The sequence below is a fragment of the Zootermopsis nevadensis genome, unplaced genomic scaffold (assembly GCF_977971745.1).
Source record: "Zootermopsis nevadensis isolate Lab colony 2312 unplaced genomic scaffold, Znev_1.0 Znev_ptg000011l, whole genome shotgun sequence".
Taxonomy (NCBI): Eukaryota; Metazoa; Arthropoda; class Insecta; order Blattodea; family Termopsidae; genus Zootermopsis; species Zootermopsis nevadensis.
The window spans coordinates 10,647,368-10,661,031 of NW_028259143.1; the positions used below are offsets into that span (position 1 = coordinate 10,647,368).

The 13,664-nt window shown below is 36.0% G+C and overlaps 2 protein-coding genes across 2 annotated transcripts in view; one reads left to right on the plus strand and one right to left on the minus strand.

Moving 5' to 3' along the window:
• Positions 1-596: 596 nt before the first annotated feature.
• Positions 597-8,563, plus strand: LOC110828473 (inositol monophosphatase 1). The gene is made up of 6 exons (XM_022061230.2): positions 597-832; positions 1,980-2,113; positions 2,616-2,875; positions 4,548-4,653; positions 6,893-7,044; positions 7,622-8,563. The coding sequence occupies exons 1-6, from the start codon at positions 770-772 to the stop codon at positions 7,726-7,728; spliced, it is 822 nt and encodes a 273-aa protein (XP_021916922.1). The 5' UTR covers positions 597-769; the 3' UTR covers positions 7,729-8,563.
• A 2,258-nt stretch (positions 8,564-10,821) lies between these two features.
• Positions 10,822-13,664, minus strand: part of Prp4k (Pre-mRNA processing factor 4 kinase) — a 34,882-nt gene continuing 32,039 nt past the window's right edge. The window contains exon 17 of the transcript XR_015534737.1: positions 10,822-12,875. The gene's annotated coding sequence lies outside the window, so the exon portion shown is untranslated. The remainder of the gene's footprint in view (positions 12,876-13,664) is intronic.

The window sequence follows — 13,664 nt, forward strand, 5'->3', positions numbered from 1 at the left end:
ATTTGAGTTTTGTTTTTTATACCTCTGGTCCACATCCATGCTTCACTCTGAATCTGACAAAAGAGTCAGTATTCCCTCCAAACTGATGTCTTCATTATCTTCGCTCATGTCTGAATCCGATGACTCTAGGTTGATAACCAATTCCTCAACAATGTTATCAACCAAGTGTTCATTTTGCATATATTTCTCCCCCACTCCTTGTACGTGTTTACATTCACTACAATCACCAACTTCGGGCTTTTTATCATTAATTAAGCTATAAGTAGGGCACGTTTGAAATGCCGCTCCTGGTTGTATACATGACGTCATTGCTCATAGACCAATAGGCGTCACGAAACATCCGCCATATTAACCAGGCTGAACTGCGAAGAACCTAGTTACATCCAAAGCCTAACAGATGGCAGTATTGATTTTAAAACATGTCCAACTATTACAAAAACATTAAGTGAAATAAAATTAGATTGCCGGTTTATAGTGTTACTTTCAAACGATGATACAATAGCACGATGAAGTAAGAGACAGATAAGCCTGCAAGTACAGAAAGTTTGGCCAGAATAGTCACATGCCAACAGTCGTTAATCTGAGGGATATAGCCCAGTCATCAATATCAGTTGGCAACATGCGCTTACGTAATATCCACAGGTATCCTGTATATGTGTATATCAGTGGAAATAAACAAACACTGCACTGAAGGAAAACTCTCACGAAACGTTTTACAAATGACAGTTTAACGATCTCTTTATTTTCCTGCACTTCGTACACAAGAAATATGACTGAAGATTTAGATGAGTGTTACGACGTTATTGTGAAACTATCAAAAAAAGGAGGGCAGGTAAGCGCATGAAATGTGAACAAAATTGCATCTAGTTATATGTATATATACTTCGAAAGAGAGATAATGTTTGTGCTACCTTTAAATTATTGCTCGATGGTTGGTGGACCTGTCGAAACGAGCGTACTACAGATCACAGATGACTTGCAGAATGATTGGGTTTAGGTTTCAAGGGAGTTATTTTGATCTTAGATAGAATCTTTTGCATGTTTTTGCTTGATATGCTATGCTGAACAAACACCCCAGTTACTTACAGAGCTCACAAATATCGGAAATTCCAAGATTTTGGTTGCTAATTATAAGATAACCAGATTTTTAAAAGTTCGAGTTTGGAGGTTCAGTAGCTGTATTGGTGAAATACAACATAACGACCGTGTACATTATTGCTACTAATCTATGGGTTTTATTTTCAAAATTAGGTTTTTCAACAATTTTACTCTTCCTTTAAGGGACACAAATTTTCTGATTTATCCATGCATATTGTTTGAATGTGACGGGAATCTTAATTTTGGTTGAAATGTATGGCCTTTGTCCCAGCAGGAGCAAAGAATTACATATTTTAATTTAAAAAAATTATAGGGCAGAAAGTAGAGCCAATAAATTTCTGTAATCCGAAACAGAACAGCCATCAATTTGTGTATACAATTTTATGCTTAAATAAAAATATATTGTGATTGTGAAGAAATTATTGTCTTTGAATTTTAATGATACAGTATAATTCAGATCCCATATAATCAGGTCTGCACAAATCCCAGGCACCAGGTTGCCATGGCACCACAAATTTTCTTGATATGCCCAAAGTTTTCTGCAGAATATTCTGATGGTAGTTTTTTTTTTTTTTTTAAGATTTCCAAATTTGTATTATGTTCTATTAAAATATGCTTTTGGTCTAATATGCAAAAATAATTAGTATTTTGTTTCATAATCACATGCCAAAAATATTTCCAGTTTTGATACATATATTGTGGCTGCTTGAGGTGGATTCCAAATGAATTGGAAATTTGTGCAAGCCTATGTATAATACTGATTTTTCTCCCCATTCTTACCAAAGTCTGGATGATGAATACATTGGATATGTTGCAATCTAGGGAAAATTAGTTTCCACCTCTATAGGCTAAAAGTTCATTAATTGCTTTCTTCTTTACAGTTAATACACGAGAGAATTTGGAGTCAAAAGAGTGTGCAATTTAAATCCTGTGAAGTGGACCTGGTCACAGAAACGGACCAAGAAGTAGAAAAATTACTTATATCAAGCTTGAAGTCAAAGTTCCCAGGGCACAAGTATGTTTTCATGATGATTTTTATAAACTACATTTAATGTAACCTGTCCTGTTTTCATTGGCTCCTAGGAAACTGGTTTACTAAAACAAGATTTTATCCCCATACTATTGAATAACTGCACATTTGGATTATTATTTTCAGAGAGAAATTAATCATTACTGATATATTTAAATGCGATGTACAGACATAAACCAAATTCTGACAATCATTTTTAGCCCACTTTCCCCACAAATGCTATGCCACCAGCCAACATGAAATTACTTTGAAGATTGCCGTCTTCAGGGTTCTAGCGCCATGTAGTCTGGTAAATTTCTACCAGACTAAACAGCAGTATAACCCAGAAGACAGCCATCTTCATACTCACCGCCATGAGAACTTCAAATCATCATACAGACTACCTCAAAATATTTATTCACAATAGATTTGTGATGTAAACAGCAAGTCTGAAAAATTAATCTGTTATTCAAAGCAGAATTAGAAACATAACCTTGTTCTGTTTCAGGTTTATTGGTGAAGAATCTACTGCTGCAGGAATCAAATGTGAACTCACTGACTATCCAACATGGATCATAGATCCTGTAGATGGCACCATGAATTTTGTGCATGGCTACCCTAATGTTTGTGTGTCTGTAGCACTGTGGGTGGATAAAGTTGCTGAGATTGGCATTATATATAATCCAGTTTTAGAACTTTTCTTCTCGGCACGCCGAGGACAGGGAGCTTTTCTAAATGGAAAACCAATACATGTTTCACAAGAAAATGGTTAGATAATAGTTTCGGAAAAAATGTTGTTATTTGAATTGCATAGATGAAGGTAACTTTTCCTGTCAAAAATATCCTACACCAACTAAAAATTTAAAAATGTGTGTGTGTACTCACAGGATGTATTTTAACTTTATTGCCACATGTAGCAAATAGTAATTATCACGACAATATATTACCTTCATTTTATTAACAAATCCATAAAAAACATAAAGTCAAATGCTATCACAGGCTATGATCACAGTATTTGACATTTGCAAGTAAGATCACTATGAAAATATAAATTTCAAAATAATTTGGAAATGACTGATGTAAAACTTGGAGTAATTCTTCCAAGTTCTGTGTAGCTCATAAACCTTATGAGTTCTTAGTGAGCTGAAATGAGTAGTTTTGTTCTGAACATCATACTGTTTGGCAGTTATAATAAACCTCTTACAAAATGCTTTATTTCACTTGTTGTGTACAGCCTGCCATTACTTCTTCATATAATGTACACTGAATTTTACCATTATGATATCATCACATCTCTTACTCTTGAGTTCCAACTTCAGTTTTGAAACAGACATATGACCACAAATAGTGAACAGATAAGAATCATGCAGTTTCTGATCAGAAATCCCTACAAATACCAAGGAGAACAAGCAGGATTATTGTGTGGTGGAGAAACAAATCTCCAGTGTACCATTTCTCAGGACATTTTCAACATACAACTTCCCATAAACACCATGGGACATGTATAAAAATGGTTCATTCATTCTTTGCCCCTGTGAAAAAACTTGTGATGCAGATTTCTTTGACTATCAAAAAACAATTCCCTGCACATCTTAAGATGAGCTGGGGTAGCTCAGTCAGTATAGTGACTGACTACAGACTGAATGACTGGTTCGATCTCTGATGGGCAGGAGATTTTTCCTCTAACCTCTGCATCCAGACGGGCTCTGGGGTCCACTCAGCTTCCTGTCCAATGGGTACCAGAGTCCTTTCCCCATGAGTAAAGTGCGGCTGGGGCATGATGCTGACCAGTCACCCTTATCTAGTGCCGAGGTCAAGAATGAGGAGCTATACTGCCTCCTCCTCTCCCCCCCCCCCCCCCCCCCCCCCCCCCAAAGCTCCTATATGGCATGTAGTGGACAGCTTTACTTCTATTACATACTTGAAGTCATTTCATATGTGAAATTCAAACCTGTACAAATGTTGTGAGTCCTAGCCATTGTTCCCACATATCACAGCTATTTTTAAAGTTTTCAATAACATTAACACTATACATTTCCATTGCATTGTTTCCTTAATGACATATCTGATGGATTTGAAATTAATGGTAAATAATTCAGCATACTGTATTCTACCAGTATCTTTTACAGGAACACTACTATGGTAGACTGCAATGCAGGCAGTCTGGAAATTTTTTGATCACGTCATAGTGGTTTGCACTATTCATATCTGAAATGCAAAGGATTGAATCTGAGCCTCGAGAGTGGTTTCGACTAAATCTTTTGCCATTTTTCTTAGTCCCTCCGAAAATTGCTGGCATAGTACCTTAAATCGACAACTACCAACCTCCTTACTAGTGTCAAATAGTTTCTTTATTGTACTTATATTTAAGATCAATAATTTAACAGTAGCAGAGAAGAACTGTTAATTTTTGTATTCAATATATTATTTTCTGTTCTAGATTTATCAAAGTCGCTGATAGGATATGAATTTGGAACAAGTCGTGATCCAGAGAAAATGAAAGTGGTAATGGAAAACATGAATATACTTACGCCACTAGTTCATGGGTAAGTTGTAATGAACACCTAAAATTTAACTTGAGATTTTTTGTCAAATTCTATCCTATTGGTTAGTTCCAAGGCCAGCTTGTGTGCCTTTTAAAGAATAGTACATAGGTTCAAGATTAATACGTACGTTAGAATATCAATAAAATCTTCTCGGGCAATCAGCCACGTCAACTGGTTACTGTAGTAAACTACGGTAACCAGTTGATGCAGCCGATTGCCCAAGAAGATTTTATTGATTGTACTCGCCGCAAAAGTCTCAAATCCTATCTGTTGGTAGTTAAAACATTTTTTAATTATATGACACCCAAGTTAAACAGTATCGGCACTCTTGAAATCAAAGCTCCAGAAATACATTTGTCCACTTACCATGGGCAACTAAATGAAATTTGGTGGCATAAAGATATGTTAGGCATACTGCACGAGTATGAGTGAATCTTATGAAGTGTTGTGTCAATTTAATTTCTGCTTCTTGAGCCATAATTAGAATAAATAATTACATTTAAATTATCAGTTCTACAAGCAGGGTACGCTTCCAATATACGTTATTTATAACGCAACTGTAGCATGTCATATAGCTGGGCAAACAGTTGGTAGGGGGACTAAGGGGGTTGGTGAAGTGGGCGACAGCGCAGGGCCTCATGTCTGTACTTGGATCAGAAATACCTCTTCTCCTTACACTGTTGCCATAGTTTTCCTTATGCCTGTACTTTAATCTGAGACTGACAACAATAAAGATAGAATTGGGAAAGTTTTCAGTAGTTTTCAATTTGTAAAATTATAATAATTGTAATGTTTTCTTAACGGGCCTCACGAATCAGTTTTACCCTTGGCCCCACAATTTGCTGTGCTGCCACTGGATACTAACTTCTTCAGATCTTATTTATTAACTAAGTGACTTAACCTGCAAAGATAATTAATTACTCAGATAACTGCTACGAATAGACACGCAGGCTGAAACAGGCTGGAGCAATAAGAAAATTAAAATACACCTTCCGTAAATGTTTTAGTACCAAAAACACCTGTTTACATTTCTTAATCTTCTTTTGAAAGTACTAGTCATAATATAATTTTATCTCCCATGCAGTTTAACGTAGAATCGTGAAAATGTTAAGTATTTTTTTATTCTTAACATTCCAACTGTGGAAACTATGGATATCCTTTCAGATTTTGTGATGATAAGACATTTCATGAAAAAAACAAAGTAGGAAAATTGGAACACTTTTCTTTACCATTCCATCATGATACCCTTTGTTTTTCCCATGGACTGTACGCTGATTCTTCGAACAGCTGTTATTTTGCATGATTTTACCATCAGAAACATATAAAAATTAGAGTTTACAAGGTGTCGGCATGATTCATGTTGACTTAGACAGTGACACTTGGACTACATGCAAAGCAGCATAAATTAAATTCAAAGGCTGTACTTGTTCTGATTATGAAAGAAAATTAGGCATAATGAATCAAATGCACCCATGCTTCGGACCAGCGATATAGAATGGGCGCTGGTTCGAGTCTCGGGGGAAAAGAAATTTTCTCATGAGCTTTCGACCAGTGTATGGGACTGGTGCCAACCCAGCATCATGAGGAAATTGGGGAGCTACAATAAGTAGCGTAATCCGGTCATCGAAACTAGCAATGGCTGGGGGTTCGTCGTGCTGACCACACGTCACCCTATATCTGGTTGGATGATCGTTCACCTCTGCTTAGGCATGTGAACGTGAAGCCAGCAGTCAGCTAGTCGGCTTTGGCTCTCTGGAGCTGTTACGCCATGGAATCAAATGCACACAACCAAACATGAACTTCATTGAAATTTACAGACTTAACTGGGGAAAATCCTGTCTCCCACTGAAGAATTCTATTCCAAATTTTCCATTACAAGTACCATCCAAAAGGGACAAAGATCTTCAGGAATACCCTATGAACACCGGCACAAGACCATAACAAGTCACTAGGCCTAGAACATGGAACTCTGGTGACAATGATTACCATCAATACTGGTCCCTTTTAAGCTCCACCATGTTAAAGATTGAAGTGGACGATATTGTCTGAAAATTTTCCTCATCCTCCCAACCAAACATTGTTACCGCCACCCGTCTCTTGACATACACGGCCTCAGCAATGTGATGCAACATCATCGTATATTGGATTACCATTTCTTAAAGATTTTCATGTCAATACAGTCTTAGCAATTGCTAATTTTACAGGTTTTATATATTAATTTTGTGTGTTCCCATTCCAGGGTCCGTTCAACAGGTTCTTGTGCACAGAATATGGCAATGGTTGCTCTCGGTGGAACAGATGCAAACTTTGAATATGGAATTCATGCATGGGATATAGCAGCTGGATATCTCATAGTAACTGAGGCTGGAGGAGTAGTCATTGATCCTGCAGGTGCATAATACAATATCAAATTAAAAACTGGTCACCTGCCATCTATACGCTGTTTTTCACAATACAAGTTATGCCCTATGAAAAGCTGGTGGAACCTTCTGTTTCTACTAACCTTTGTATAATAAAAACTAAAATAAATAAATTTTATTAAAAATTCTCCCCTCCCCCAATTCTTGTTACCAAATCTGTTTTGTTTCTCAAAGACAGTCTTGCATCCTACAGAAAGTCGTGCTTATAATCCATTAATATAAATGTCTTAAAATGTCTATTTCACATTGTACATATCAGGTGAACAAGTACTTGTATTTTTTAAGCCCTGACCATAATTATTTTTTACAATAATTTTTAAAACATTATTTTTATTTTAGTATATATAGTATACTTTGCTGCACGTGTGCACTTGTGTTCATGTACACAATTTTTTTGTGTGTGTAAACTGTTACTGCTGAATAATTGTAATGCTGTTAGGTTTCAAGGGGAAAAAAAAGATAATTTTAAATGTGACTGTGCATTCCATCATTGAATCACATACTGTATTTTAATATGGTAACAAAACTTTGAAAGGTTCTTGTTGCAGGTGGGCCTTTTGATGTGCTGAGTCGCCGCTACTTATGTGCCTGTTCACAGGATTTAGCTGACCAGTTAGTCACGATCATCAAACAGCATTATCCAGAAAGAGATTAAAGTTGTTCAGTGCTGACCTTGGTTAGCTCAGGACAAGCAAAACTGTGTAGTAATTGCATAAATAATACAAAATTATATCACTAAAACAAACATCTAGTATGGCAGTAAAATTAATTTCTTTGAATCTTCATACCAAATAACTCACTAACTAAAATTACCAGTTATTCCAAGACAGAAAAAGAATAATATATTCTTAAGTGGTTTCCAAAATTGGGGTGCACATTACTTTTAAGCAAACATGATACAAATGTAAGTTCTAATTAATTCTGCAAGTCATTTATATTTCCAGGGCCAGTACTTTACAACTTTATTTTTCTTTAAATATATCTACAACCATTTCTATAGTTCTATCAGTATTAGTGTGGTATTTCTTGCATATGATTTGCTGAATCACAGTACCATTTAAATTGCTAGAATTTAAATTTATTTTAAATTCAACTTCAAGCTGAACAAAATAGGTTTTGAGCAATAATAGCATAAAAAAAGTTCTACCTAGTTTAATCGGTAGCAATGCTCACATTCCGCAATTAAGCAAAGATTATCTTTGACTATTACTGAAATAAAATATTTTCATCTTTGTTGTACTAAGATGGTTCATTCTTCATCTTATGTAAATTTATGATTTGTATATTTTAATGGTTTTTGAACTTGTTGATGTCACGTTTCTGTGTTTATCTTTGTGCAGGACTGTATTTAACATTAACTGGTACATTAGTATTGTATTGATATTGGCTGTATCCAACGGTGTTTAAAAATGTATGTGAACTAGAATGCAGTCATGAAAACAAGTATTAAAAAGGTTCTGTAGTTTAGAAAGGCCTATATTTTTCACCAATCTTTTGTATGAATTCTTTTGAGAAAGCTGTGAAACCTGATTTAATCTTCATAAAAATTTTGAGTTATAAAAGTATCAGATGGATGTAAAAAATATCAAATTTATCTCTCTTTTAGCATATACAAAACTTCATGAAGATGCACCCTTCTGGTTATAAACTCAAAGAAATTTTCATTGAAGAAGATTAAAAATGTAGGATTTGAGGTTTTCACAGCAATATGCATATGGTGGTATTTTGGGTTGCAGACAGACATAGTATGTTCCTCCAAGAGTTGGCATACAGCCAAAACACACGATGTTCCAACTGAGAAGAACAGAATCTTTATTAAATATACTGTACGAAGATTTGAGTAGTTTTACACCAAATGTTCCTTAAAAACACCGATAACCACCAAGACTACATGGTGTCATAACTCAGAAGACCACAAACAGCCTAAACCCAAATTGTGAAAACTTCAGATCTTTAATTTTTATTTTCATACCCAAAGAATACAGCATCATAATGATGGTACCTGTATTTACAAGGTAAAACTATCCCACGTACACGATGTATAATTTAAAATGCAATGCAACGATCATGTACTACAGTACAAACATGAAATTATGAAGTAGGTCCATCCCCATGTAATACTAACTTTTATCGTAACACTCGTCAAGGTCACCCTGGCCATGCTGTGCAGACACAAACACGATGTCTTCATAGCAGAACGTATGTCCATTCTTGAACATTACCTCACACTGAGATCATCTGCTGATGTTCGTGAAGAATTTAACAATACGTATCCTGACAAGTACCACACGAGACAATACACCAACTGCTAACAAAATTTCATGACACAGGAAGAATCGGTGACAAGTGCTCAAGGAATAACGAAACAACTAAATTACAGCCATGCCAATTTCAAGAAGCAATCAGCTGCAAGGATTCAGTATTTCACTAGTTTCATTTTGTGCGATAGGGTTCATGTGTAGTACTTCAGGTTGCATTTTAAATTAAATACCCTGTACTAATTAAGTACCACATCATGAAGATATTTAGAGAATTGGAGGTGTAACTCCAGTCTTTCTTGACTTCTGCACTTGACAGAGGTGATTACAAAACTTTAAAACAATAGATCTGAAGAAGAGATGTTTGCTTCATCACCATCTTGTAGAATATGCCATTAGAAAGGCCCAAGAAAGTCAGCAGTAACTGGAGCTGAATGGGTTACATCAGCTTCTGGTTGATGTTGATAATTTATTATGAAAACCATAAATACCATTTAGCTAAAGCAATCTTTAAAAGCTGTATTAGATATTATAGTGCTAATGAAGTTGTTAAGGCAAATGCCACTTCCTTGATCCCAACTGACGATGAATGACTCACTGCCAAGCACTACAAGGTTCTCCTAATATGAGTGAAGTATCACTCCACATAAACAAAATCACCTTACCCTTTTTTCAGTTCCTACCTGAAGTGACAATTGCATTCAACTTTATCCATGAATGTACTGTCATAAGTAGGTTTGGCTAGAAGTAAATGCACAGGAAACTATGTTCGCATCATCATCAGAATACAAAAAATCATAAAAGAAGGTAAATAAAACAGTGACAGAGTTTAAGTATTTGGAAACAACAGCAACAAATCAAAATTACATCCATCAATAAATTTTAGGAATGCTTGCCAACATTCAGTTTGGAATTTTGTCTTCCCATCTCTTATCCAAAGATGTACAGATTAAACTATAAAAATTTCCCTCAATTGGTCTCAATCCAAGGGACAAATAAACAAGGCTGTAGACATGACAACTTGATGCCACAGATAGAAAAAATACATGAGGAACTTCACAATTTGTACTCTTCACTAAATATCAGGGAGACCATATCAAGCATGAGATTGGTAGAGCAAGTTGCATATGAGAGATAAGAAATTCATACACATTTTGGTTGGAAAACCTGCCACAGAAAGAGACAAATTTGGAAACCTGAGCACAGATACCAGTATAGTATTGAAATGTTTTTTAAGGAAATTGAATTTGAGGGACTGGATTTAGCTGGCTGAGGAGAGGATCTAATGACATGCTCTTACAAGCATAGCAATGAACCTTAAGAGTTCCACAATGGCATGGGCTTTACAGACCACCTACGGAACTATCAGTTTCTCAAGGACTATGCACCATGGTTTAAGTTACTATCAAAATAAGTCCATGTTATGAAACCCAAAGGTCAGTAAAACCTGAGTTAAACTATAGTATGAGTAACTGAAGAAGAGAACACTGTACAAAGAAATTATTTATTGTTTTGCATGAAGAATTATAACAAAACATCAGTGTAAAGCATCTTCAATCTTCACAGAATTGTTTCCAGAAGATCTGCAACACTCAAAAATGCATTAGCTAGAAGCAATTTACCATCAACAATAATAAATGTAAGTGATCATGCATGCAAATACCTACACACTGTCATAAGAAGAAAAAGAATTTATCAACTTGCAAGGTTTAACTAGACAATTAGGACTGCTACATATTCACCATTATCTTTTTTTGCTCTTGATAAGAGGAATCCAATAAACTCTTCCAAGTGATGTATAATCTGAAGCTTTCATGGAGACAAAGTACAATAAATTCTTCTTGGGTTACCAGCCATGTAAGGTACCCCGAGGAAAAGAACAAAGACGGGTCTCGAAACACTGGTGTTTTCTTCATTAAGCCACCTTACACGGCTGGTAGCCCGAGCAGAATTTACCTTCCAAGTGAGTCCGCGCTGACGAAATACTCGCTGTAGAATGTCGTAACAATGTATGTATGTATGTTCCATATTTTGCATCTAATAATTAATAAATATACAGCAAAGAACCTGCTCCTACTGAAGGCAAAGGCTAAGGCTACACCTATCAGAAACTTATCACATACTGTGACCCACTAATGTGATTGCCAGCTGTTTCTGCAACCAAACAGAACATGTTATATTGATGTTTGTGACCACTGTCTGATTTATGTATAACCTAAATAAACTACAATTTGAGAATTCTCCAAATACTGACAATTTTTTCAAGTTACTTTTATGTGTGTGTGTGTGTGTGAGGGGGCCCCAAAGATGAAATGACTGTTCATACTACAAATAAAATGGCATAACACCGACAGCATTTTGAATCTTTCATATAAAAAGTTGAATGTATGCTGAAAGCAACCTACATAAAGAAAAGAAATGAGATGGAAGTGTTGTCTGAAGAAGGCAGAACAGGTTCAATATACATAGGGCAGTCAAAAAGTTCCTGGAATTGTGGTATAGCACTGTAATGGTAGGACATATGGCAACGCTTACCTAATCACCTTCAAAGTAGGACCCTTGCGCACACACACACTTGCTCCATCGATCCTGCCATTGTTGGAAGCACCAGCAGAAGGTTTCGTTTGGAATCTTCCAGAGTTCGGCTGTCGCATTCGACACATCGCTGATTGTGCAGAAATTCCTCGCCGAGAAAAGCATTCCCGTCATCACCCAACTACCATACTCTCCGGATCTCGCTCCGACTGACTTCTGGGTGTTCTCTACTCTGAAAATGGGCCTCACGGGGACGCGTTTTGCAACCATGGAGGACATCAAATCGAATGTGACGGCCAAGCTCCGGAAGATTCCAAACGAAGCCTTCCGCCGGTGCTTCCAACAATGGCAGGATTGATGGAGCAAGTGTGTGTGTGCGCAAGGGTCCTACTTTGAAGGTGATTAGGTAAGCGTTGTCATATGTCCTACCATTACAGTGCTATACCACAATTCTGGGAACTTTTTGACTGCCCCTCATATACCTTCATTCTATTAGTGGAAAATACACTAAATGTTTCAGTGAAATCCAACTTCTGGCATGACCACTCTCAAAGTCATCTACTATGAAAAGCAAAATACTAAACCTGGCTGTAACACTTTGTAAGTAGCATCCTTCAAAAACAACTGGAAGAAAAGGGTACTACAGGAATATTTTTTTCTTTCTGGTATATTAGATACACTGCATGCATACAGGATGCACACAGAGTTCAAAATGGTCTCACCAGAATAAATACAGCAAACACATACATTAACAAACATCGTAAGACTTATTATCCTTATCAAAATGAATGGTGTTGTAAGACCCTAAAAATGTAATCACAATCAGCAATCTTACCTCTTTACTTGGAACTTACCTGACTTTATAACAAAACCAACAAAATACAGAAGTAAGAAAACAAAAATTAAAATAGAGGATACTGACAGAAGTATACCTTGAAAATGCTATTCCACTGTTGCCAAATAGTCCAAATGATTTTCAAAGCACCTCCGTTAGGAAGAGGCCGTTTTGCTAGAAAAGAAAGTGTAAATTAGACAGTATCCTTGCACACAGACCACAGACATATACAGTAAACATTCTCATGTTCATCCAGTCTTAAATTTTTGCTAGTAACTTATAAAAGAAATGCATTAAAACAAAATGAGAACATTACAGTTTAAACTGAAAATCTTTTGATACTTGATGAACAAAAGAACAAAAAGATAAATTTCATTTGTACCAATGGTCTCACAGAGAAAAACAAGAATTCCACTTTCAGAATGTACAATTAGTAATAAATACCCTTTGATGTTTAAGAAGTATGGGTAAAAGAAGAAAAATAATTAAAATAGTATAAAACCTAAGCCCACAAACAGCACCAATCAGTACTTTTAAAGACGAAAGTAACTTTTTAAAGGTTGACACATTTTATGATACAAGTACATGTGACTATAATTTTTTACATAACTACTTCCTCTGAATGAAATGGCTTTAACTTGCAGAGTTAAATAAATAACAAGTAGATTTCTGTCTTCTGGGTTATTGCGCTGTGTAGTCTGGTCGATGTTAACCAACGTTTCAGAGGTCATACTGCCTCCGTCATCAGGGCGATCATCGCCCTGATGACGGAGGCAGTATGACCTCTGAAACGTTGGTTAACATCGACCAGACTACACAGCGCAATAACCCAGAAGACAGAAATCTTCATATTCACCGCTGTGAGAACCTCAAGTCTTACAAATAACAAGTAATCGCTATAAATGTGACCGACTGTACAATGTACCAATAGTTCCTATTATTCAGTTCTTTCTGATAAATTCA